The 25,405-nt window shown below is 49.4% G+C and overlaps 2 protein-coding genes across 16 annotated transcripts in view; both read left to right on the forward strand.

Annotated features, from left to right (window-relative positions):
- The window catches only part of camk2b2 (calcium/calmodulin-dependent protein kinase (CaM kinase) II beta 2), a 63,322-nt gene extending 45,570 nt beyond the window's left edge, over positions 1-17,752 (forward strand). For 6 of the 14 annotated variants that reach the window (XM_066714278.1, XM_066714282.1, XM_066714277.1 and 3 more), the window contains 5 exons: positions 5,639-5,687; positions 11,237-11,312; positions 11,417-11,511; positions 11,834-12,068; positions 12,336-17,752. In XM_066714278.1, the coding sequence (XP_066570375.1) occupies positions 5,639-5,687; positions 11,237-11,312; positions 11,417-11,511; positions 11,834-12,066 (453 nt within the window). In that variant the 3' untranslated portion in view covers positions 12,067-12,068; positions 12,336-17,752. Of the gene's footprint in view, positions 1-49; positions 116-3,850; positions 3,896-5,638; positions 5,688-7,363; positions 8,856-11,236; positions 11,313-11,416; positions 11,512-11,833; positions 12,069-12,335 lie in introns of those variants that run through there. The other 8 variants (XM_066714275.1, XM_066714274.1, XM_066714280.1 and 5 more) reach the window with 4 other exon arrangements.
- A 2,530-nt stretch (positions 17,753-20,282) lies between these two features.
- Positions 20,283-25,405, forward strand: part of ogdhb (oxoglutarate dehydrogenase b) — a 33,570-nt gene continuing 28,447 nt past the window's right edge. For both annotated transcript variants that reach the window (XM_066714290.1, XM_066714289.1), the window contains exons 1-2: positions 20,283-20,416; positions 23,388-23,770. In XM_066714290.1, coding sequence (XP_066570387.1) covers positions 23,549-23,770 — 222 coding nt within the window. In that variant the 5' untranslated portion in view covers positions 20,283-20,416; positions 23,388-23,548. The remainder of the gene's footprint in view (positions 20,417-23,387; positions 23,771-25,405) is intronic.

A 25,405-nucleotide genomic window follows, 5' to 3' on the forward strand; every position in this document is an offset into this window, starting at 1 on the left:
TCTGGTTTTATTTACTTTACTTTAACGTTGTGTTGTGTTTTCCGCACAGCCGCAGTCAAACAGCACGAAAAACAGCATAGTCACCAGCCCCAAAGGAAACATGCCTTCTGCTCTGGTATTTACCTCTTTTTCTTTCTATCACTCTCACCCTCTTTTTCTCCCTCTTTCTCCCTGTCTCTGCGTCTCTGTCTGTGTCCACACCTGTGACAGCTGTTCCTTGTGGCTCTGATACTCAGTGTTACACGGATCTGACACGGTTCCTGTCCTGTTCAAACACAACAGCCCCTTCACAGCTTCACATTCTCGACTATTATGATTGTGATTATTATTATTATTACTACTACTATTTTATTATTATAAGGTTAATTACCAGATGTCCCAGGACAGGTCACACACACTGATACACACATACACTTTTCACACTGCGCTTTCCCTCCTGCTAGGGCTGGGTTACTGGAAGGCACAATACAGCACCTATATTCAGGGCTACAGGACTGCCACATAGCTCTGGCCTTGTCTTACTGCAGCCCTGGCTCACATTTGACAATTGCGTAACTGGGGGGGTGTATAGGAAAGAATATAGTAATAATAATAATAATAATAATAATAATAATAATAATAATAATAATAATAATTGGACGCTTGAAAGTGGTGAGACTACATCACCGCCCCCTCTTGCTCAGCGGAGGCTGGCGTGAGCGGCGGCTCGGAAAGGGCTGTGCTTCACTGAGTTATGATTAATATAATTGTTGTGATTGTTGTTCGTATTATTGTTTTAGTTTTTAGCGGTTGTGTAGGCGTGGGTGTTGGGTACAGGGATACAGAGAAGACACGCAATCTCGTGTGGCCCTGACTTGAGTATGAGCATGCCTGACAGGGCGGCTCCTCCAGCCCCAACCCCCCCCCCCCCCCCCACGCTGTGTCCCTCCCCAGTGCTTATTGGAGGGACGGAGAGCCTGTGGAGGATCTGATTGGTCACCATAGCCGGTGAGGAAATAAGTAGAGAGATGGGGAGAGATACAGAAGTTGTGCTGTATTGTCGCATTCCCTGCCCCCCCCCCACACACACACGACCTTTCAGCCACTGACCACTTGTGTGTGTGTGTGTATGTGTATAGGTATAATTTTGTATGTATGTTTTGTGTGTATGTATGTTGGTTTGTGTTTGTGTCTCGCCTCTTTTCTCAAAGACAGGTTTCGAATGCATCTCCTATCCTATTGTTAATTAACTTATTTCAGTTCGTTGACGTTTTATTTTTCTCCCCTTTGCCAATTCTCTTGTCTAGTCGCTCTCGCGCTCTTTCCTCCCGAGTCTGTGTCGCTCTCCTCTGCGGCTTCTACACAAGGAGGGGTGGGGGTTGTCAATACTTTTCTGTGCTGTGGCCTGTAGTCTTGGTGACGTGGTCCTGGCCTCTCTCCACTGTGGTGCGAGTGAGCGCCCTGCGGTGTGGAGGCTCATCGAACCACTCACACGCACTCACACACATACTCAAACAGTCACACACACACACACACACACACACACACACGCACACACGCACACACGCGCACACACGCACACACGCACACACGCACACACACACGCACACACACGCACATTCACTCTCTCCGCTGTGGTGCGTGTGAGCGCCCTGTGGTGTGGATGCTGAGCGACCTGCCAGCCTCATTCCAGCGAGTGTCAGGATGGTGTTCTTCAGAGCCGGGCTCTTGTGGTGGCGCTCCTGGCACATTCCCAGCAGTGCAGAGGAGGGGGCGGCGATCTACAGCAGCCCACCTCTCTGCCCTCCCGTCAGCTGCCATGACAAGACAAGTCTGTCCCATGCAGATTGCCTCGGGGGCCCTGGCATGGGGATGCACAGACACACACACAGGCACGCGCACATACTCACACACACACACGTACGCACCCCACACACTGAGGTGTTCCTGTGTGCTCTGTTTTGTGCTAGGTGTAGGGATGTGTAGGGAGGGGGGCTGTCTCGCTGCCAGGACTCCCACCGCACACACAGGGAACTGACACTCCCCCCCTTCTTCCCCCCTTGGTTCAGCATCCCCTGCCCCCCTCCTGCTGTCTCTTTAGCAGCAGCAGGTATTTATTTTTGGGATGACTAGTGTTAGGATGACTAGTGTTCGTGGCCCTGTTGTCGTCACTGTCGTCTCCGAGGGTGACTGTTGCCATGGCAATGATGTCATGGTAGCGAGGGAGGCTGGTGATTGGCGGTTCGGAGTGAAGTTCGAGGGGGCAGCGGGTGGGGGGTTCCAGTGTGGGCTGGTTCGCATTTGTGTCTGTGCTGGGGGCCTCAGCCTCAAACACAGCTGAGACTGACAGTCACTGACACGAATACGGCAGTGCAATGACAAGGGGGGCGGACGGGGCGTACAGAGTTGCGCTGTGGCTGCACTCGGAGCTTGTCGGCCTTTACTGTTACCAGGTGTACAAATCGAACGTGTGTACCCGGGGGCCCCACAGGGCTGGGATGGACACCGGTGAGACCCGAGGGTGTTGGGATGAAGTCTGTGCTGAACTGAGTGACTTTTAACTATGAAGTGTTTCATACCTTCAGTAGGTGACCTGCCTCATTTTAAGGCCAAACATCAGAATTTCAAGCTAGGCCTGTACAATTCTACACCCCAGTTCAGTAGAAAAGCAACCCCAACCAGAATGAAACTTTTTTTTTTTTTTTAAATGCCCCCTGAACAACCTAAATGTGACCGTTAGTTCGTTCCTCCCTATATCCCTCATACAATCTAGGCTTCTAATTTTGGATTATCTTCTTTTGTTATTGTGAATTTAATCTTCAGTTAATACACATGCAGCAATTAATTAGCCTTGCACCATAATTATACTCAGAGCCTTCATTCTGATTGCGGGGACTGCAGGGCACCGTCGAAAGGAGATCATTAAAAACTTACCATTGTCAAATCTTCCCATTTCGAGTATTGTGGAAAAGACGCACAGGAGGAAACAGAAATGATGCCGCCAGGATTCAACTGCTCTCTGCCTCGGGACCGGGCCTGGAGGGCTGGTGTGCCACCCAAAATGTTGAGGCTTGATCATCTGGGAAACAATGCAGTGTAGTATACTAGAGTGTAGTAAATTATGGTATAGTGTATTAGAGAGTAGTACATTATGGTATAGTATGTAGAGACTCTGCTGCAGAAGCTGGTATGTAGTTAATATGCTATGCAATGTTAGTAATTAGTGTTAATTAAGCACAAGGGGAGACTGTGAAGGTCTGGGCAGGATGGGGGGGTGTAAACGGTGAGACTTAAGTTTCAGTCCATTCACACAGACCTTCCCCTTCAGCACCATCACCAGGGTCAGTGAGCCCTCATGAGCACTGGACTGGTAACCTGTGTGTGTGTGTGAGGTTGGCACTGTCCCAGCTCCTTCATTGGGCACGGGCATATCTGGGGTGGGGGGGGTTCCCAGTTCCAGTGCCAGAGCTGGGTTCAGGCAGAGCAGAGCAGAACAGGACAAGGGTATCGATGCTGTATTAACCCTGGGCACGTCTGTTCATCAGCTCCAACTACTGCTTGGGCTCCAGGCTTCACCTCTCCACTCGATCACTAGAGATCCTCTTCTTATGTTTGATTTTATTTATTTTATTCCTCTTTCTTGAAACTAAAACTCCTTTATTTTCCTTCTTCTCTTCATCTTTCTTTTATTTTCTTCTCTCACTTCTGGGCTCCCTTTTCCTCTCTATTCCTCCTCTGTCCATCTCCCACCTGTCACCCCCTTCCTGCCCGCTTCACCACATGCCTTCCTGCTCTTTCCTTCTCTCTCTCTTTCTTTCTTTCTTTCTTTCTTTCTTTCTTTTTCTTTCTTTCTATCTTTCTCTCTTTCTAGGAGCCTCAGACCACTGTTATCCATAACCCAGTGGATGGGACCAAGGTACATCCTTTTGCCTTCACCCCTCTCTCTCTGTCTCCCTCCCACTGTCCCTCTCTGTCTCCCTCTGTCAGACTGTCCTGCCTCTCTCGATTCCTAAAGACATCTGCTGTCCTCTGCAGATCGCCCCCTGTCACCCATCCTGTGTGTGAAAAGTCCTGTGGTTCATAGTGGTTTCTTGGTGGGGGTGGGGGGTGATTGAAGTGACACGTAATCAGTCTGGGCAGAGTAGAGGCAAGAGGCACAATTCCTTATGCACAACACCACCCCACTGTGGCTCCTGGGTGGTACTGCAGCACAGGGCAGTGTCTGGTCTAGGTGTGTCTGTTCTTCAAATGGCCACCGAAGCCATTGGGGTGTGGGAGTGCATCTGCACAGGCCTGTGTCTGCGGTGCTGAGAAGCCCCCTCACTGGCAGCAGAAAACCCCGGTAGAAGTGAGTCACAGCTGATGGGAAGTAGTTCGATGCACCAGTGGGACTTCTGACCTGTCAGGCTGAATTCTTGGGCTGGGTGGGCTGGGGGTTAGAGATAGGGGAACTGGGTGGGGTGGGTACATGTCCTGACTGTCAGCTGTCCTTCAGTCTCGCCACTCCCTGTCCCTGTCCCTGTCTCTGTCTCGTCCTGCATTGCGCACATCTCCACTCCACTCCACTCCACCGACTTGTGCCACACGATGTGCCCAGTTGTGAGCAGTGCTCTTTGCCCGGTACAACTGAAGCGTGGTGTACTCTGTCGCCACCCACCCTCACAGGACGCGCAGCCCCGTCCCTCTGGTGGAGTTTGGCTTTTGTTCCTGTAGCGTTTTATTATTGTTCCTCTTGTCTCCCTGTCTGTCGTCTCTTGTCCCCGCGTGGTCCGGCCACCGTGTGATCATCATAATGAGGAAGCTAGATGAGAGAGCACTGCAGTGGATGTCTCGGGGGGGGGAGGGGTGGCGTTGTATCGGTAACGGAAAAGGGGAGGCCGCTGTGGTGTTAGAGGGGGACACGGGCAAGCATCTGTTTTGTCCCACACTAAATACCCATTTAATGAAAGAAATGGCCACGGAAAAGCACTTACCACACGTGTGCCGCCTGTGACCCAGCTTTCCATGTGTAATTTTATGTATGTGTAGAACCACAGATGTCTATGCAGGAGACTAGTGAGGTGTGTGTGTGTGTGTTTGTGTGTGTTTGTGTGTGTTTGTGTGTGTTTGTGTGTAGGCAGGGGTGAGCAAGCAGGCGCTGCTGTCTCTGTGCCTGTCACACTCTTGGCACGACACTGCCACATGGTGGACACAGCTGGGGTTTGCAGGCAGTGAGTTCTGTTGGTTTCAGATGGGGCAGCTGGGTAACAGGGCTGTTGCAGGCACCTCCAATCCCAGGCTGCCACAGGCCAATTAACTGCACTACCCAGAGCTGCGATGCCATTCGCTGCCTCAGCGAGATACGTCTGAGTTGCCGCTCCCCTCTCGGTGTTCAGTGTCCGATGGTGTGCAGCCATAACAGGAGGGGACAGAGTGAGGCAGGCCTGTGCGTCTGTGTGTTGTGACCCATGCGTGTGTGTGTGTCAATGTGCTGTGATAGCTTCCTGTATTTGGTCAGATTTGGTGCATGTGGGGAGATGCAGGCAAGAGAGTGTATGTTTAGGGTCAGGGGAGTGTGTGTGTTCAGGCATGGCTGCCAAGTGTGCTCAGCCACAGGTTGAGAGTGTGTTGAGGAACGGGTGTGAGAGTGTTCAGTAATTGGTGTCTCCCCTCTCTGCAGGAGTCTTCTGACAGCAGTAACACCACCATCGAGGACGAGGATGTCAAAGGTACGTCCGCCCAGCACTGCACACACACTGACACTGTGTCCACAGACACACACACACACACACACACACACACACACAACACACTAACACTGCATCTGCACACAGACACACAGAATGATGCTGCGTCCACACACAGTCACTGTCACACACACACACACACACTGACACTGCATACACACACAGAATGTCACTGAACACACACACACACTATGTGAGAAACTCAGAGGAAAATTAAAGTGGAGCTGTGTGAGGCGACTGGCCGCGCTGCAGTACGGCTGCACACAGCGGAGACGGGAACAAGTGCCCAGGGAGGGGCCAAGGGCACCTTGGGGTGTATTTTTAGCGAGGTGAGGAAAAACAGACAGAGGGAGAGCAGGGAGAGACAAGGTGGGAAAGTGAGCAGCCTGTTCTCAATGACACTTGTGAGAGATGGAGAGAACAGGAAAACTGCACTGCAGCAAAACAAGAGATAGAACAATGGGCCTGGAGTGAGAGAGAGAAAGTGTGTGCAGTTTGTGTGAGAAAGAGAGAAAGAGTGAGTGAGTGTGAGAATGAGTGTGAGAGTGTGTGTGTGTGTGTGTGTGAGAGTGTATGTGTGTCAGTCAGTGTGTGAGTGTGTGTTTATATACCATAAAGAAAAAGAGACAACAAGCACAGAACAGACACACTTGTCTTACGCACTACAACACTAGCCTATCATAATGCTCCTTCACACAGGGCCCACGTCAGGACACACACACACACACACATCCCAAGTGTCCTTTCAGATTAACTGTTTACTGTAAGCAGAGAGTGCACTTCTCTCCCGGTGCCAGAGTCTGTGGACGGGGACAATGTTTTATTTTTCTTCCTTTGCAAATGATAACAAAAATAAATACCAATCAAAGCACTGTATGAATATTCATCTTCAGGTACGCATACTGATGACTGGCTATGAATATTCATAGAAGGTGGCTCAGTCTCGTGTGTGGGGCTGTGAGGAGCAGGCAGGCCTGTGTGGGCTGTGGCAGGAGCCTGGGGCAGAACTGAACCAAGCTGCCAGTCTCTATCTTCAGTGTGGTGGAATCTCCTGTGAAGCCTGTCAATCAAAGTCCAGAGCCTGGCTGCATAACATCAGATAACGTAGAGCCTCAGCTCTCCCTGAAGAGCACACCTGGAGGCAGTGGGCCTCTTCCGGGGAGAAGCTGCCCTGTTTAGTACAAGTGTTGAACACTTGTGTTTTGATGCAATGAACCAACAGAACCCCAGGCTCAGGAGAGGAAAATATGCCAACCAACATATTTAAAAATAAATAACTCCTGCAAACAGTTTTTTTAGTTAATTAATTGACGTGCTTGTAAATCTCTCAGAAATCCAGTATTGTCACAGGAGGCTAACATGTGGGTCAGATTGCTCCTCAGTGAAGCCGGGGATTTCAGAGCCCATTGCCCGGGCTGGGTGGTGTGCTGGCAGCTGTGTGCAGACCCCCCCACCCCCCCAGACAGGAGCTTGCTGCAACCTCTGAACCTGCCCCCCCCCCCCTCCAGTCACCTGCGCTTCCACACCACTGCCCTCCCTTTCCCTTCCACGTCACCTGTAATTTTTCCTGTCCTTCCCTGAGTTTCCATCTCATGCTCTCATCCATTGTTTCCCATTCCCCCTCCCCTTTGCTCTGTGCCTCATGCTCTGCCGGGCAGGGAAGAGCGTAGACAGCAGCGCACTAAAGACTCATCCCAGCCCCAGCTCTCCCGGTCAATCGCCACACAGCCCGCCTCCCGCTGTGTTCTGTAAGTCCATCTGAGCATGCTCAGTCCCGCTGGCCACAGCCCCGCCCCTTGCTCCTGCCCCACACCCCACTAATCCACACTGATCACTGTGTGTGTGTGTGTGTGTGTTTGTGTGTATCTGATTAACAGTGAAGGTGATCTTTTGACCCCGTGACCCAGAAAACTCTCACAATGCAGTGGATTCCACAAAATGGAAGAGACACATGGTTAAATCAAGGGTTAAACCTTCCTGAATGCATTGTGGCTCTTCATTACTTTAGTCTAGTATTACAATGCATTAGATTCGCAGTAAATTGCAATAAAGCACCGCAGAGACGAGTGACGAATTCTGGAATTTATTACTATTACTTTATTTAAAAATTCCCAGTAACTTAGAATGCAATTCAGCCAGGAGAACATTTCCTGTGTTACCTCCTATTCTTCATTTAGGATCATTAGGACTGATCAGCCTATAAACAAAACTGATCACAATAATAGAGACAATAAACAATAGTAATCATGCTAAACCTGCACACTGCATTGTGTTGTGATTTTGCAGGTGCATGGTCAGGACACACAGACCGCAAGATCAATGTATTTGAGTTGCATTTTGTTTCTGGGCAGGGGGGATTTATAACATCTGGCTGTCCCTATGAGTGAGGGATTGTGGGTCTCCGTGTTCGCCCACAGGTAGCCCAGACAGTTTGGATTTCCTGCGTTAGAAATTATCGTGCGGTCCTGAGGAGGAGGAGGAGGAGGAATCCTTCAGACAGAGTCGTGTTGCAGTTAAACAGAGCCTGAAACAAAACTGGTGTGAGTGTGGGTGAATGAGTGAATGTGTGTATGTGTGTGCAGGAGAGAGATAGAGAAAGTAGGACACCTATTGCAATGGATTAAAATAGTTTGGCACGCCGTCTTCTTAATGTGAATCACCGAGCTTCCCCCTCTCCCCTCCTGATGTGGAATGATCCGCCCACCCGTCTCCTCCCCTACTGCTGCCATCAGTGCGTTCGCCCAGGTGCTGGAGTATAAAAGGCAGCCGGGTTCCCTTGTGCCCTCCTGTGGTGTGAAGTGGCACTGCGGTGGTGCGCCGGATACTGCAGCAGTGCTGTGTGCTCCACAATGCGCAATGACCAGCATGCTGCTGCACAGGGGCGGCAGTGCCTGGGATTGTTCTTAACACGTTAAAGCATGTCCCTGTTTTTGTTTTTTGCAGTAACCATTGAAACGTTTCTGTACACATAGAGACTGAGCAGTATTTATATACTGGCTAGCTGTCAGTCTGTCTGCGACACAGACACTGTGTGTGTGACACCTGGGGTGCATGACCTTTGACCCCAAGCCCCTACCCTCCCACACTCCATTCTCCTCTTCTTCTTCTCCCTCTTACTCCTCTCTCCTCCTTTTCACAACCTCTCTGCTTCTCCTCCACGCCGCCTCCTCCCCACGTCTCAGCCTCCAAACTGACCGATATCCTGGGCTGTGTGCGGAGGGGCTCAGGACCCGTGTCCGACAGCGAGGGGGGGGCCAGCAACCCCCCAGCACACCCCCGGGGCCTTTCCCCCCTCCGCACCCCTGTCATTCCCATCCAGAGTAAGTACAGTATGGAGAGTGGGACAGGCTACACTCACTCACGCACACACACTCATACTAACACTCGCTCACACACACACGCACTCACACTAACACACACACACACCCTCACTGCCTGTACCCATCAGTGGATGCTTTGATGTCAGTCTGCTCTGGCCTGTGTCTCACTCACCACATGACATCGTCTGGTTTTCTTGTCTCTTGTGCCCACTGTCTCTCCTCTCTGGGACTGGATCACGTGCTGTGTGCAGAGTAACGCCTCCCACGGTAATATCAGTTTCCACCAGGAGGTGCTCAGCTCACATGGTCTCTCTCAGTGTCCGGGCCCACAGCATATGGCACTCTGTGGATCTGCGTTACACTGCGTTATCAGTGAATGTCTGTCTATCTGTCTGTGAATCTGTATTTCATCCACCTCTTTTTCTTCTCCCCCTCCCCAGCTGTCTTCTGTTTCATTTCTCCTGTTTTCTTTTCTTCCTCTCCCCTCTTGTCTGTTTCCCTCTCTCGACACTCTCCCCCTCACCCTCTCCCTCACCGTGGCCCCTCCCCCACCCAGCGTCCCGGCTGACGGACATTGTGAGCAGTGTGCGTCGGGGGTCCGGCCCCCAGTCTGACTCTGAGGGGGGGTCCATGGCCCGGCCCTCCGCTCCCCCGCCCCGCTCCCCCCCCCACACACTCCCCCTCTCCAGCCCCTCTGTGTCTCAGAGTGAGTACTGCTGCTGGGGGAGGTTGGGGGGGGTGTAGGATGGTGGGGGGGTCTAAAGTGTAGTGCACCTGCACAGGGCTCTGTATTGAAGGTTCAGAGTCCCCAGTGCAGCACCTCAGGTCACCCTTCAGCCCAGCAGAGTAACGCACTGGCCTCAGCGAAAGCAGAGGAAGTCAGCACAGTCCTGGGAGGCAGTGCATTCGAGTACAGTGCAGTATGGAGCGTTACAGCGCATTGCGGTCCGTTACAGTGCAGTATGGAGCATTACAGCGCAGTTTGGAGCGGGGCTTGTGTCAGGATCTTCAGGATTATCCTCTTGTTAACTGTGAACCGCTAATCAGCCTTCTGCTTATGGAGATTATGACCATCCCTGGGATCCGCAGAGCCTGGGAGCTATTGAGCCCCTGCCTGGGGGGGGCTGGTAAATCTGATCTAAACAACGCAGAGATGAGAATAGCCTACTGATGTCAGCGAGACGCATATAGACTAGAGTTCATGAAACGGAGAGAGCGCAGGTGGAGGGGCAAGGAGAGGAAGGGCAATTAAGAGAAGAGGAAGGAGAGGGATTAGGCAAAGCTGATTTATCCGTCTTTTTTTGGTCTGTTCTCTGGGACTTTTAGCTGCTCTATGAAAATGCTGTAAAAATGCTTTGCTAGGGTCTTTGGAGGTTGGGAGGTCTGGGGAGAGAATGCATGAGGGAGGGAGTGAGGGGACATGCATGACTGTGAGAGAGAGAGTGGGAGAGAGAAGCGTGTGAGTGCATCACTGACATGAGAGGAGGAATGTGTGAGTGAGAGCGTTTAAGGAAATGAGAGAGAGAGAGAGAGCGAGAGAGTCAGGGTCAGTGTGATGTGGGTGTGTCTGAATGAGCGAAAGAGAGAGAGAGAAAGAGAAAAAGAGAGAGAGGTATGGAATGGCCCTGAGTGACTGATCGCCATGAATGAGAACCTGGCAGGTAAGCTGGGAGGTAGACTGGGCGGCTTTTTCCTCACCTGCACCTGTGTCCCACCAAGCGTCTGACACAGTCGCTCAGCGTGTCTTGGAGTGGGCCAGAGAGACGCTGACTGGGACAGTGGGTTGTGATGAGTTGTGTGAGACTGTGTGTGTCTGGTCCAGTTCCTTGTTTGTTCCTCACTTGTTTAGAAAGAGTAGGGAGAGCTCTGTATAGTGATCCACTTTTCATGGGTCAGATGGTTGAGGAACCAGAACCAGTGACGGAGCCACTGACCAGTACACTGAATACAACTCTTTGTGTGTTTGTGTCTGTATGATTGTGATTGTGATTGTGTGTGTGTGTGTCTGTGTCTGTGTGTGTGCATTGTTGTGTATGTGTTTGTAAGATAGTGTCCAGGTGCGAATCCAACCCCCTATGCCCGGGGTTTGTGAGTCTCCTGCACTGTTATTGGCCATTTGTGAAAGTGTGGATGCTGTGGATTGGCTGCTGGGGTGACAAGGGGTGATGTGATTGGTTGTATGCAATGACAAGTGGTGTTGTGTCTCTGCAGCACGCAAACAGGAAATCATCAAGATCACCGAGCAGCTGATCGAGGCCGTCAACAATGGGGACTTTGACGCCTATGCGTGAGTATGGGTGTGTGATGTCGGTGCCTCGCTGTGTGTGATGTTGGTGTCTTGGAAGGTGACGTCGTCACTCTCCTGACATGTCTGATGTTTCTCCTCCACAGGAAGATCTGTGACCCCGGGCTGACCTCCTTCGAACCCGAGGCCCTGGGCAACCTGGTGGAGGGCATGGACTTTCATCGATTCTACTTTGAGAACTGTACGACTAATGGGAAAGGGGGAGGGAGGGAGAGAAATGGAGAGAAGGGGAGGGATAGGGTGGGAGGTGGGAGACTGAGATGGGGGAAAGAAAAGGAAAAGACAAGAAAAGAAAGAAAAGAAGAGCCTTCATGAGGTGTCTGACTGCATTGCAGAAGGTCATGTGACTTTAATCACTAGGTTGCTCAGGACATGTGTTGAGCTGTATAATTACTATTATTTTTATACCCTTAAAACAATCCTTTCTCTCTCTCTCTCTGTCCCTCTTCTCTTCTATTCTTTCTCCTGCCCTGCTGCCCTCCCCTCTCCTCTCCTCTCCCCAGTGCTGTCAAAGAACAGCAAGCCCATCCACACCACCATCCTGAACCCCCACGTGCACCTGATCGGCGAGGACGCGGCCTGCATAGCCTACATCCGCCTGACGCAGTTTGTGGATGCGCAGGGACGGCCGCGCAGCTCCCAGTCAGAGGAGACGCGCGTGTGGCACCGCCGCGACAGCAAGTGGCAGAACGTCCACTTCCACTGCTCAGGGGCCCCCGCCGCGCCGCTACAGTGAAGGTATAACTATGCTTATTGTTACTGTTATACAGTGAGAGTACAGCACACACACACCTCTCCTAATTTCCCAACACACCTCCTCCTCCTTCTTGTTCTTCATCTCTCTCTGCCTGTCCCTTACTCTTCCCCCTCCTCATCCTTTTTTGTTCTTCAGTGTGTAAATAACAGCAGTGTAAGTCACATGACCGAGTCGTTCTGTGACGTCTCTGGTCAGGGTGCAGGCGAGTGGATGTGCTGACCGCTGGCCTCTGTTCTGCTGCGTTTCAGGGGAGGCCGTGGGGCCCTACTCTGACAGGGCACTACTGAGAGAGAGGGAGGAGGGGGAGAGAGAGAGAGAGAAAGGGAGAGAGAGAGAGAGCGAGAGCGAGAGCGATTCCAGGGTTCGAGTTTTGAGCCCTCGCCCGGCGCTGGGCCCACGCCCTCACCCGCATGCACATCTTTACTACCGCCCGCTGCTGCGCTGCACCTGCTAATGCAACCAACGACCAGACACACCTGCCACCCAGCCAACCATACCAACTGAACGCCAACTACCTTGCCAACCGGCCAACTAAATACCAACCTACCAAAACCAACCTTCTGAGAAACCCCCAACAAGCAACCGACCCACCGTCCATTCAGCTGACCGGGCCACCCACCGTCTGACAACCGACACTCGCCCAGCCGCCCTTCAGCTAAATCCAAACCCAGAATCCAGGCGAGTCCCGGCACGAGTGGCAGCAGCAGCAGCAGCAGCAGCAGTGTTTCCACACAACAAACTGAACTGCCGGTCCAGCCCTGCCCTGCTCACGCGTGTGTCTCCTGTTGGCTGATTTTCACACCGTTCTGCCTGTGTGTCGACTGGCTGTGTTATCCCTGGGCATGCGCGGGCTCTGGGAAACAGTATGTAAAGTTTTCGATGAAATATTATTATTATTATTATTATTATTATTAATATTATTATTATGGTTACTATAATATGGCGATTGTATATGTAATTTGTACAACTCATATTCTTGATGCCAGTGGTTTTCCAGAGATTTAAAAAGAAAAAAGTTGAAAAAAAAAAAAAATAGACAATTTATTTAATTTTATTTCTTAAAAAGCATGACTGTTTTTTTTTTTTTGGTTGTTTGTTTCTGTTTTCTGGTCAGTGTTCTTGTGGGCTGTTGTTATCGTGCTTGACTGAGCAACAAAACCCCCATTGGCCGTTTCTGTAGAAGCTTGTCTGTTAATGATCACAGTGCTTCAGAAGCCCGGGTTCGAGTACTGAACGGTCATTTAATGTTGGGTTGGTGGGGGGCTCTGATCTCAGAGGGGGTGGGAGGGGCTTCGGCTGCTGCTCTGTTTTTATTTATTGATTTGTTGCAGCAGCAGCAGCAGCAGCGGCACACGATTGGTTTAAATTGCCCGGCTACGCCATTGCGATTGGCTGGGCTGATCTTCGGTCTCCCTGACAGTCAGTCCCCGCCCCCTCTCCCCCCAATCCGATCCGTCTCAGAGTCTGTGTGGGGACTGCATCCCTGTGTGTGTGTGTGTGTGTGTGTGTGTGTGTTCATACATTTTGGTGAAGGAACAGCAAAGACTGACTAAATTGACGTTGACTGAGAGAATAGTCTGTGAGTTGCACACATCGGATGAACAGGAACAGTTCTTAGAAATGCCTGATCCTCCTGGCAGAGGCAGCTGCTAGTGTCTGGGCTAACGATACTCATACTGCTGCACTCAGGGTCACATGGGGGCCTCGGTGACGGACTCCTGGGGTCTGGAGCACCCAGAAGTCCTCACTCTGTAGTCCTCCAATGTTCCTACTCCCTACTGCATGTGGCTGCTATACTACACTGTGCCACGCTCTGCTATACTAACCCCAGTCATATATTATACATTTTACAGGGCAGCGCCACTCTGAACCCGCCACAGCACAGCACTCCTATATTACTGTGTACATCTATTATTCATCTCTGTGCCATCCTAACCCCTTACTGCTCCACATTGACACCCTTGACCTCCCACCTCTGACCTCTGACATCTCACCACATCCCCTCCGCTGTAGCACCCGGCACTCCTGCACACCTTTTAAAGCCCAGCTCTGCCCCCTGGCACATCACGAACACCCCTAACCCCCCTCATCCGCAGTGCCCAGTGCCATGCTGTGCCGGTGGGCTCCGAAGCAGCCTTCCCTGTTCCATCTGGACCGCTGGGTGCCTCCTGTCCTCTGCTGACACTCCCCACAAAACACTGCATTCTCCATCGAAACTCATATTACCCATAGTGCACTGCTCCAAGCTGTACTAACATCCCCTGCTACCACTGATCCTAAGTAATGCAGTATAGTGCCGTACACAGGCCTTGGTTCCTATGATTCAAATCCAGACACTCTGCAGCAATGAGGTGTGCCATCATCACTAGTATTGTTCTTGTTATTATGATTAGTATTATTACTATTATGATTATTGGTTTGTCTGTTAGTGCCACCTAACAGCCGTCGAGAGTAGGAGTGCATGATGTCAGCCTGCGTGAATGTGCATTTCTGAGACGCCAAACGCAAGTCACTGTGGGTAAAGGACTGGAGCACTGACGCAGGGTGCGGACTCGTGCCGCAGTTTGTGAATGCTGGACTGCGCTGGGCCGGGTTTCAGGGATGTGTGCAGAGAAGGGTTGATTCGGTGTAAGATTTGCTACAGGCAGGAAAGAGGACGTTGGCAACAAGGTGGTGGGTGACGAAAGTTGTGGTGTGGTGGCAGCTTCTGTTGTTTATTTTGGGAGCCATTTGGTGGTTTAGTTTTTTTGAGGGTTTTTTGTGTACCGCCCCTGGGCCTCGGACTGACGTTGTTGCGTTGCATTATGGTGCTCGTCTCTTGTTTGCTTCTACAGTGGAGAGACTCACTTTTGCGAAGACCCCCGAAACGTCTCGCTCTCTTCCTGGGTTTCTCTCCCAGGGACTCCCAGAGATCACCGCGTTGGAGAAACTGGAGGGGCGGCAGCAGTGCGGCTCCCTTTCATACACGGGCCAGGAACTGAAGCATATCAATCATTTCCTGTCTGCTGTATTGGAAGCAGTCGGGGGGGTAGAGAGATTTTAACATGGAGAATTAGCTGTACGTGAGAAGATCGTTGGCTCTTGGACGGTTTTTGATTTCTTACGTTTGTGTTGAGTGAGGAACCTGCAACTTCTCTTTCTTTAAACATTATTATTATTGTTATGAATATTTTTACTTTTTTATTTGGTGTGGGGGGTTCAGAAATGGGTGTATTTGAATGTTATTAGTTATAGTATGATGATTATTATTATTTTGAATAATTATTATTATGAATATGACTGGTGTAAGGCTATGATTGTAACAGACGGGGTGCAGATGACAGGTGGGGGGATCATACCCAGTATTTGGAGCCGGACCCCCAGCCTGTGTCAATAGGGAGGCAGGGAGCCGTGTGTCTGCCATGTGGGGGGGGGTTTGGTAGACATGGGGAACAGATCATCACTCGCATAAAACACAAAAGCCAAGCACAAAACGTAGCAGGCACAAACACAGCAGGTGGCAGTTACAGCCGGTGTTGCTGTTGCTTTTGCTTTTGGTGTGTATTGTTTTGTGTGTGGGGTCTGCAGCAGTGCGGTGTAATCATGAGCGGTGCAAGGACAATGGCAAGGCAGCACAGTGAGGTGTAGTACAGTACAGTACAGTACAGCACAGTGCAGTGTAGGGCAGTGCAGAAGGCTTCAGTGTCCAATCCAAAAAAATCAGTGCTGGACAGAGTCAAAACAACAGACTGTATTGCAAAACTGATTTGTTTTTCTATTGTACACTGAGGTGCGACTGTGTGCGATTGTGTCTAAACTCATCCACAGTCTAGTCCACACAGTACCTCAGAAGGTCGGTGCTGCCCGGCGCGTTGTGACAGGGCTGGCCTGGACACGGAGCCCGCTGGGTCTTTGTGAACTGACTGAGGCTGTCTGATGATTTATTTATTCTTTGTAAGGCTTTTAACAGCTGGATGAATTCGTTTTGTATTTATTTTATTTTATTGTATTAAAAATCAATATAATCATGTGCTTGCTTTTCCTCTGTGTCGCCCATGAGAGCATCTTTGAAAGCTCTGTGAGGGGCGTTAAGGGGAGCAGCCCTGAGGGGCGTCGGCACAGCAGTCACTGTAGCACAGAGACTGCAGGCTCCTCTGTGAACACAGCCGCGTGGGAGACTGGTCACGCCTGCACCCAGCTGCGCAGAGAGAACAGCACACTTCCGAGGAAGAGGGGTCCAGTGGAGAGAAAGAAACAATTATATGCTGTTTTTTTTGTTTTTTTTATAGAAGTCAACCAAACCCATCCCACCTCAAGAATACAGTATTCATTTCATCCTTTTCTTTTAAAATGTCATGTTACTTTAATTTCAAGTGCTTGTGTGTGTGCATGTGTGTGTGCGCATGTGTGTGCGTGATCTCCAGTTTAAGATAAACAATCGAAGACAAGCAAAATGTAAAAGAATATGTAAACACAAAATCTCTATTTACCCCCCACCCCTTTAGAAAAGAAACGGGAGCAATCCGCATGTTTGAGAGTGTTGCTCTTTAGTTCTGCTCTTTAGTGTGATAAGCATCGAAAAGAAGAATCATTTAAAGGAAAAAAAAAAAACTAAAAAAATGTAAAATCGAGTGCCATCCTGCCGTTTCCTAGTAATATCATAGATGGGATTTCTTTGCATGACATTCAACAGGACAGTGAGTTCAGTGTTTGCTTTTCTGTTTTTTTTTTTTACTGAATGCTGGTATACTATGAACCTTTCTCTCATCTATTTTCTGAGCTTTGTAAGTGCATAAAACTATTTTTGTCTCAAGATGATGATGATGACGACGATGATGACGATGATTATAATTAACCTGTAATGACAATTCTACGGCATGCTTTGTTGTTGTACAGCGCTCCGTACGGCCGCTGCGGCGCGGGGGAGTGTGTGTGCTGTGGGCATCTAAACAGCGCGCCCCATACAGAGCCTGTGTCTGTGGACCAGTCATTTGCCCGCACAGACACACACACACAACTCTTCAAACTGTACACACAGATGCCCACCTCCCCTCCCAGAGAACTACCCTCCTGAACCATTACAGGAGCTGCGTGTTCCTTCAGTGTCCACTAGGTGGTAGTAAAGGGTTCACATGATCTTTTAAGTCCCTTTGGTTGCATGTGCAGGATCCCCACCTGATTGGAGTGGATTGCAGCCCTTGTAAAATGCAAACAGGGCCTTGTCTTTTCTGGGGCTGTCCGCACTTCCTCTCTCTTCCTGAACACCCCTGGAAGCGACACACACACACACACACACAGAGTGTTCCTATTATAAAGCACTTTAGGAAAATATGCTTTCTCTATTATCATAATTATTATTAAAGTGCACAGAAATTTGAACAAAGCTTTTGATATCGAAACTTTGTTCGTGTCTGTGCCAGAGGACACTGTCCCAACTCTGGGGAAGAGCCTCTTCAAGTTTACATTTGAAAACCATTTAAAATCGCTCTCTGTGAAGCACTTTATATATAAATATAAGCACTAATATAAGGATTGAATCACATCCTGTCATGTGGGGATTCTGACCAAATAAGCCAAGCGACTTTCGACGGGTTTATGTGATCCCTTTAAGTACAAAGGCTCCCAGTTTGTCCACAATGATCAGTAATCTGACCTAATTTACTGTGCATATATATATATATATATATATATATAAAGAAAAAACAAACACAAAAAACTTCATTTAAACTAAATATTGTATGTGGGCCTCCGAGTGTGGCTTGTGTGTCTGTGCTCTGCCGTTGCCCTGATCGTCTCTGTATGGCCCTGCACTCTCACTCCGCCTCACGGCCTCCCGGTCGCAGCCGCCAACACCGAGCGATCCACTCTCTGTGGTGTTCTTCCTTCCTTCTCTTTTCCTTCTTTTTCTTCTTTTTCCCTTTTCTGACTTTTTAAAAAGGAACCTATATATATATATATATATATATATATATATATATATATATATATATATATATATATATATATATATATATATATATATATAGTTTCTCTGAACCTTTTCTTTCTTCTGTTAGTTTTTGTCAGTTCTGGTTTCTATGACGATATTAAATGATCCTATTTCTCCGATTATTCTGATTCTATACTGCTCTGTTCTCTAATGTGCTCTATGTGTTCTCTAACTTAAGGAAATGTGTTAAGATGTTATCAATAAAACAAAAATGACTTCAATACAAAACTCGCTCTGTGTCTGTCTCTCCTTGCAATGCTGCCTCTCCTCTCTCCCCTCTCTACCTGGAGGTCCAGGGAGGTGTCCTCTGGCTGTTGTCTTTGCCCAGCTTACAGCCCCACAGTGGGACTAATTAAAATATTAACTGGTTGAATTTCACACTCTCTTAGTTATCAGCTGTAACAGTAAATTGGGAACATCATAAATAGTCCGAACTGGGGAATTAATTCAGTTAATGGTGTAACTGGGGGCTCCTGGTCTATAAAGAGGCCTAGAATGTCACTTTGAAGGAGCAGCACCTGTGGCGAGCCAAAGAAAAGGTCAGGCAGATGTCATCGTGTGACTTTACAGACCAGGGGGAATCATGGGAGGTTTTTGGTCACATGACAGGAGGTGGTGGCAAAAGTCCCTGGGCACTGGTGTCAATCGTGCTGTGGATCAGCTGACATTGGAAGTCTTGCCCTCGGTCCACTCGTTTGTGCCAGTTAAAGACACCCAGGCCCTGCAGGCCTCACTCCTTCTTGCTGGAATGAACTGCAGTCTTTGTGTGCCGGTGTTTATTTCAAAACATAGGCCAAAGTCTCCTCCACAACCACCTCTTGCCTCCCTCACACACAACATAAACTAATAACAGCGCAAAGGGCAGAACACACACACACACACACACACACACACACACACACACGCACACACCCTACACTGACGCACACACACTCCGGGGGGCTGCACTGCACGTCTCTGTCCACAGTGTCTGAATATAGACAGGCTCACTCAGTGCTGCAGAGGGAGACACATCAAAGATGGGCGGGCACTGTGAGTGAGCAACACGTACGCACCACACAGCACGTTCTAGGGCACAAAGGCAAGGTTAGACACACTCTCACGCACGCACACGCACACGCACACGCTGCACTGTACAGGACCTGCCGTTGACTGGCAGGGGAGGACTCCGCCAACAGTGTTTGTTCCTCAGGAGACCGGGTCAGGGTTCAGAGTTGGTCGCCCCAGTGGGCGGCGCTGCACTGTGCATCCACTGACGTCGGTGGTGTGTGTCAGAGGTGTGTGTCGGTCACGAAGGACGGAGGGGTCTGGCCTGGGATGGGTATGACATCAGAGCCACTACCCACTGCTGGCCCTCATCGATGCAGAGAAACACAGCAGCAGCTCACACTGGCCTGTCCTGCTCCCTGCCCTCACATACTGCACCCAGGGAGCCCAGTCACATCCACACTTTAACCCATATGAGAGACTTGTATTTTAGAATTGATAATATTACAAATGTACAGTGCATTTGGAATGTATTACACGATTGTGAGGGAGAAACGTGTGCAATGATCTCAGGATACAGTGTACAGTGGGGAACAATCACTTTAGTGGGTGGTTTATAAATGAATGTCCACAAAAGACTGTAACTCTAACTAACCTTATTGAATTCATATATATTTGGAACATTTTAACACAGGTGAAAGAATGATCTTGGTGTGAAAACCACTGCATTAAGACTATCCACTCGATATTTCATCTTTCATTTTAAAGTACTATCTGTTCAAATAACTTTTTTGTGATTTTAATAGAATACATCCAGAACAGGGAGCACAACGATCACCACCGCAACAATCTGAGGTTTGCAACGCGCAGTTGTCAACAGGGCGAGAAGACCACTGCCCCCAACTTCAGCAACTGGCTGGTGGTATCCATGAGCACAAATGCATGGGTGATAATGAGCAGAAATTAAGTGCTCAAAACATGGCTGAACTGACATCAATGCTAAATCACCAGGAGACAATACAAAACCTCTTCTTGTGTAATACAATATAGAACACAATTGCATATTAAAATATGTTTTAAATAATCACTAGTACTTGTCATACTGTTATTATTATATTGCAGGAACAGTATGCACCTAATACTAATATTAGCTATGTAGATGCGCGCATATTTGATTTTCACGCGGCCACTGGGCGGACTGCCAAGCACGCCCACATTCCGGTGACGTCAGCGCGCCGTGACGCAGCAGCCGGAGCGCCTTCCTCGCGCTGTCACCGCCAGTCGGGAGAGTTCGCGGGCGCGCGGCGGAACACTGCGGAGTGAGCGCGCTCACACGACACGCCTCAGCACAGCAGCCGCACACCGGGCACCACCGTAAGTCTGCTTCGTGTTTTACATATTTTAGCTTCATGAAACCAGTTAGGGACAACAAAACGAGGGACGAGGCAAATGCAGCTCAGCACACAGAAGTTACTTCGGCTCTGTTTGCCGGAGCTGGTCGAGTAATGGCGGAGGGAAGTCCCGGCCTGGCTTCGGGGACATTGGGCTGTGGTTCATCCGCCGCATTGTCAGACCTTTACCCAGGAAATTCTCGATAAGCCTGAAGTGTTTCTGTAACCCGGTCTGCAAGAAAGGACACCAGCACGCTGATGGACAGGCTGAGAGGCCCAATCACAGCGCTGGAACGCTCCTCTCGCGCCGGCCTGGCCGTCTGTGGGCCAATCAGCGCCGTTTGGCACAGAAAGGGGGCGGGCTGTGCCGGGCGGGACTGGGCTTGGTTGAGTGCTGTGTGTAGCGGGGACACAAGGTCAAAAACGCAACGACTCCGCACCCGGGGGGGGCACGGCGCCGGGCAGGGGCTGTGCGGCGACAACGCAAACGGGTCCTGCAGCCCGGACCTGTGGAGGGAAAAATAAAAACGTTATAGTTACATAACTGCCTCGATCCAACATAGTCGCTGTGCGTCTTGCTGGAAACAGCCGCGCATACTCTTTAGAGAGGGAGAGTCTGTCGCACGTTACACAGCGCTGCACAGCACCATAGTCTCTCCTTCTTTCTGTAAAATGCTGAGCACAGCAATCAATACATAATGAGGGGAGGACGAACTACTCCAACGCTTGCAAGTGAACAAGCTCAGCATTATTATGCTGATGTGTGTAACGAGAGCAAAGTTCCCCTCCGTACAGCCCCCAACCCCACACAATCAGCACCCGGCGAGTAGAGGGTAAGCAGTTTCTCAATTGTTAATTGTGCTGCTTATCTACTGTGCACTCCGTGTGTCTCGGTAGCACGGCAGGGGGAGGCGCTTGCACAGGAGATCACCTCAAAACAAATACTTGTACAAATGAGTGAGTTAAAGCGGTTCATGAATAGTGAGCTATGGATGCTATTGTTCACTGGACAGGGATGCACAGTCTCTCTCGGGGGGCCATGCTCTGTAGTGTTGCAGCAAACGAGACTTTTTCTTGTGTGATTGGCAACACAAAACCAAACCCCTTCTTGTAGGCATTTGTAGACTCCTTATCTTCCCAAAAAGGCTGCTAATGATTACAGCTAGCAGCACCTTGATGCAAAAGTGCCATGTAAAGCCACACAACTGAAAAACACCTGTAAAGGATGTTTGTCCAAGTTGAATTCATTAAAGGAGCAGGCCAACAAAGTAATCAAGAGAACTCCTGGTGGGACCAAAATCAGAAGACCCTCCAGGCCCTTTCTGTGGAACACTTCTTTGATAAACTGGGACAGTGTATCTGGGATCAGGTTGCAGGAACCAACAGTCTCTCGCTGCAGTGCAGGTTGTACAGCTGAAGGGAATGACAGTGTTCCCTGAAGCGGTGCCTTTGTTCCCACCAAGGTCCCTGTAATTGAAATGGTTCTGCCCGGCTGATTTGACTGGATGAGTGTAACGCTTCTCTCCAGGCGGCAGTCGATGGTGCAGGTAGTGGCCCCTTGACACCAGAAGAATCTCTAAAGCTGGCAGCTGTAGAAGACCCCTAAACCAAATTTGTGTCGGTCTGATTGAACCGATAACCTTCTTAAACAGCTGGGACACACCTGATTTGGGTAGAAGGAATTTTCAGCTTTAGGAATGTGACTGCTACTGGTGTTCTGCCCTAGGCTGGTCTCAGTGGAATAAAACACAGATCGGCAGTTAGTGACTTAATCTTCAGGCAGACAGTATTATTTATTTATTAAAAATCTGTTTCTGTTTTTCATTGTCATCTCCTATGGTGTTGACACACAGCATAGTGATGTAGATGAGCACAAATAGGGTGGCGGTGTCTGCACTCTGCTACACAGCTGCAGGGCCCTGTGCTGCGAGTCGCTGCAGCTCCCATCAGGCTAGTGCCAAATGCCTAGTGATGCAAGTTTGAACTAAATAAATACATTTCAGCTCATGTGGACAAGGAGGTGAGCCTGAAATCTGGGACGGTGGGGTGGGCTGCCTGCCATCCCTTCTGTGGGGCAAACACTGCCCCTCCACATGGAGTGTGTCCGTGGGCCTGTGCTGCCGTATGTGCCGGAACCATTGTACTCGAGGGAACAGATTGTTCTGGTTGGGTGGGATTTAGAAGTAAAGTCGTCACCATAAAGACCTTGCAAGTTACTGTTTTTCTGTTTGACACAAGAAATATGATTGGGGGTGAATCGGAGGGAGTCTTTTCCTTGTTTTGTTTGGTTTCTTTTGGCACAATTATCGGTTATGATTCGCGCTCTCTGTAGTTAAAAGTAAAGCTTTCAAGCCTGTGCTCGCCTCTCACAGGCACTCTGTCTGCTCACTGGCTCAGCATTCAGATCTGCTGTGTATAATTAACAGGGCTCCGGTCCTTGAGCACAGTGTTTTATGAGTCACAGAGAATCAAATCAGATTAGAGAAATAATAAAACAGTTTAGTGTTTTCACTGACTTTGCTGCAGCCTTTTGGTGCCAGTGAAGGAAGGGAGATCTGCATTTAATACAAGTGTAAACATCACCTAGTAAAATCTATGTAGGCTGTATAATGTGTGAAAATGTCCCACAGTTTGGGCTTGGCTAAGTAAACCCTCGTGTCGGGAGGGTGGAGTCTCTGCAGATGTTTCTGTTTTTTATTACTGTGTTTTCGTGAAAAGTGTGCTTGTAATTGTTACATTTTATTACATTATTTGCTCTGCTCCGCTCTGCTCCAGATGGAACAGACCTGGATACCTGTTACAATGAATTAGTGAGACTTGAGCCTTACTTGTATTGCATTTCTCGGCAATGCCATATGTCAAAACACATTCTGTATAATGTATGCAGTGAAACACAAGAATGAACATATTCTAACTGTCTTTTTGTTTTGATTGTGTTTGGGCTACGACTGCAGAGAGGACCAGGCAGAAAGAGAAAGGAGAGTGATTGCCAGGGGACGACGGTGAGGAAAGAGAGGAAGAGGAAAGGGAAGGAAAAAGACCACAACAACACAAGAGAACCCCCAGTTGCGGGTGGAGGTGGAGTTTCGTGTGTGTGTGCGAGTAAGAGACTGCGATGCACCGCTTAAGGACTTGTGCTGCTAAGCTGAGGCCCCTGACGGCCTCCCAGACTGCTCCGAAATTTTCACAGAAGAGGCCGGCGGCCCCCAGGACGTTTCAGCCAATCAGGTGCTACACTGCACCTGTGGCCGCCGAGCCCTTCCTCAGTGGGACTAGCTCCAACTATGTGGAGGAGATGTACTATGCTTGGCTGGAAAACCCCAAGAGTGTGCATAAGGTAAGGCCGACACAAGCGAGCAGGGCCGGCTGCACCCAGGGGCCACGCTCCCGCTGATTGGAGTTGTGGTGTTGGAGACCGGGGCTTTGGGCCGTTGTGTGTTTTGTCGTTTTAATTCAGTATTGTCTTTTATGTGGGGGCTTTTGTGCAGCTCTCTTGTGTAAGTATATAAGTTGTAAGTATGTTACAGTAACTCCCACTCCTGAAATAGATAAAATAACAGCTCTGGGATATCGGACCCCTTAGTGTCCAGGCCAGGAGGGCTGTCCCACTCACAGAAGAACCGGGGCTAAGAAGGAAATGGTGACCGTCGGCCTGTATTGATCCACTGCTGGATGAAGGCCTCCCCAGGACATTTCCACTTGCTGCGATATATTACCTTCTGTTTTCTGTGTCACACCTGCAAAGTGTATGATTTCATCTTCCCATCCTCTATGTTGTAGTCTTCCCGGTCTTTTTTCATCTCTTGATTTTTTATATATATATATATATATAATGTGTGTGTGTGTGACAGTGTGGGGGGCTCTGAGGCATGTTTAAGGACACAGTAAGGCAGGGATGTGGGGAAATATGTGCGAGTTTATTACAGTGTACGAAAACAAACAAAAACTAAAACACATGTACAAGTCCTCTATATCTAAACAAAAACTCGGGCAGCAAACAAGCAAAGTCAGTGATCAAAGATAGTAAATTCATAAACATAAAGTCCTGTTAACCAAAAGCAATCCGTCTTCTTCTCTGTACTCACACACTTGTCTCCTACATACCCTCTTCCCAGACTCTCTTCATGCCTGCCCAACAGAGGAAGTCGGGTGCTGCTTAGTTTTATGGAGGAAGTGAGCCAGTCACATAGGGAACAGCGTCAACAGCTGTTGCACCAGTCATATCCACCCCCGAGGTTCGGGGAAGTGCAGGGCAGTACCTGACCGCCATTGCCCAACACATCATCACATTTTGGCTTCAAAATTGCATCAATTCTTCTAGGTACACTTGCACACTGTTTTTGAAGGAACTCGGCAGGTAGGTTGGCCAAAACATCTTGGAGAACTAACCACAGTTCTTCTGTGGATTTAGGCAGCCTCAGTTGCTTCTCTCTTCATGTAATCCCAGACAGACTCGATGATGTTGAGATCAGGGCTCTGTGGGGGCCAAACCGTCACTTCCAGGACTCCTTGTTCTTCTTTACGCTGAAGATAGTTCTTAATGACTGTCGCTGTATGTTTGAGGTCGTTGTCATGCTGCAGAATACATTTGGGGCCAATCAGATGCCTCCCTGATGGTATTGCATGATGGATAAGTATCTGCCTGCACTTCTCAGCATTGAGGAGACCGTTCATTTTGAGCAAATCCCCAACTCCATTTGCAGAAATGCAGCCCCAAACTTGCAAGGAACCTCCACCATGCTTCACAGTTGCCTGCAGACACTCATTCGTGTATCGCTCTCCAGCCCTTCGGTGAACAAACTGCCTTCTGCTACAGCCAGATATTTCACATTTTGATTCATCAGTCCAGTGCACCTGCTGCAATTTTTCTGCACCCCAGTTCCTGTGTTGTTGTGCATAGTTGAGTCGCTTGGCCTTGTTGCCATGTCAGAGGTGTGGCTATTTGGCCGCATGTCTTCCATAAAGGCCACTT

This window comes from Amia ocellicauda, chromosome 9 (assembly GCF_036373705.1).
Source record: "Amia ocellicauda isolate fAmiCal2 chromosome 9, fAmiCal2.hap1, whole genome shotgun sequence".
Lineage (NCBI taxonomy): Eukaryota > Metazoa > Chordata > Actinopteri > Amiiformes > Amiidae > Amia > Amia ocellicauda.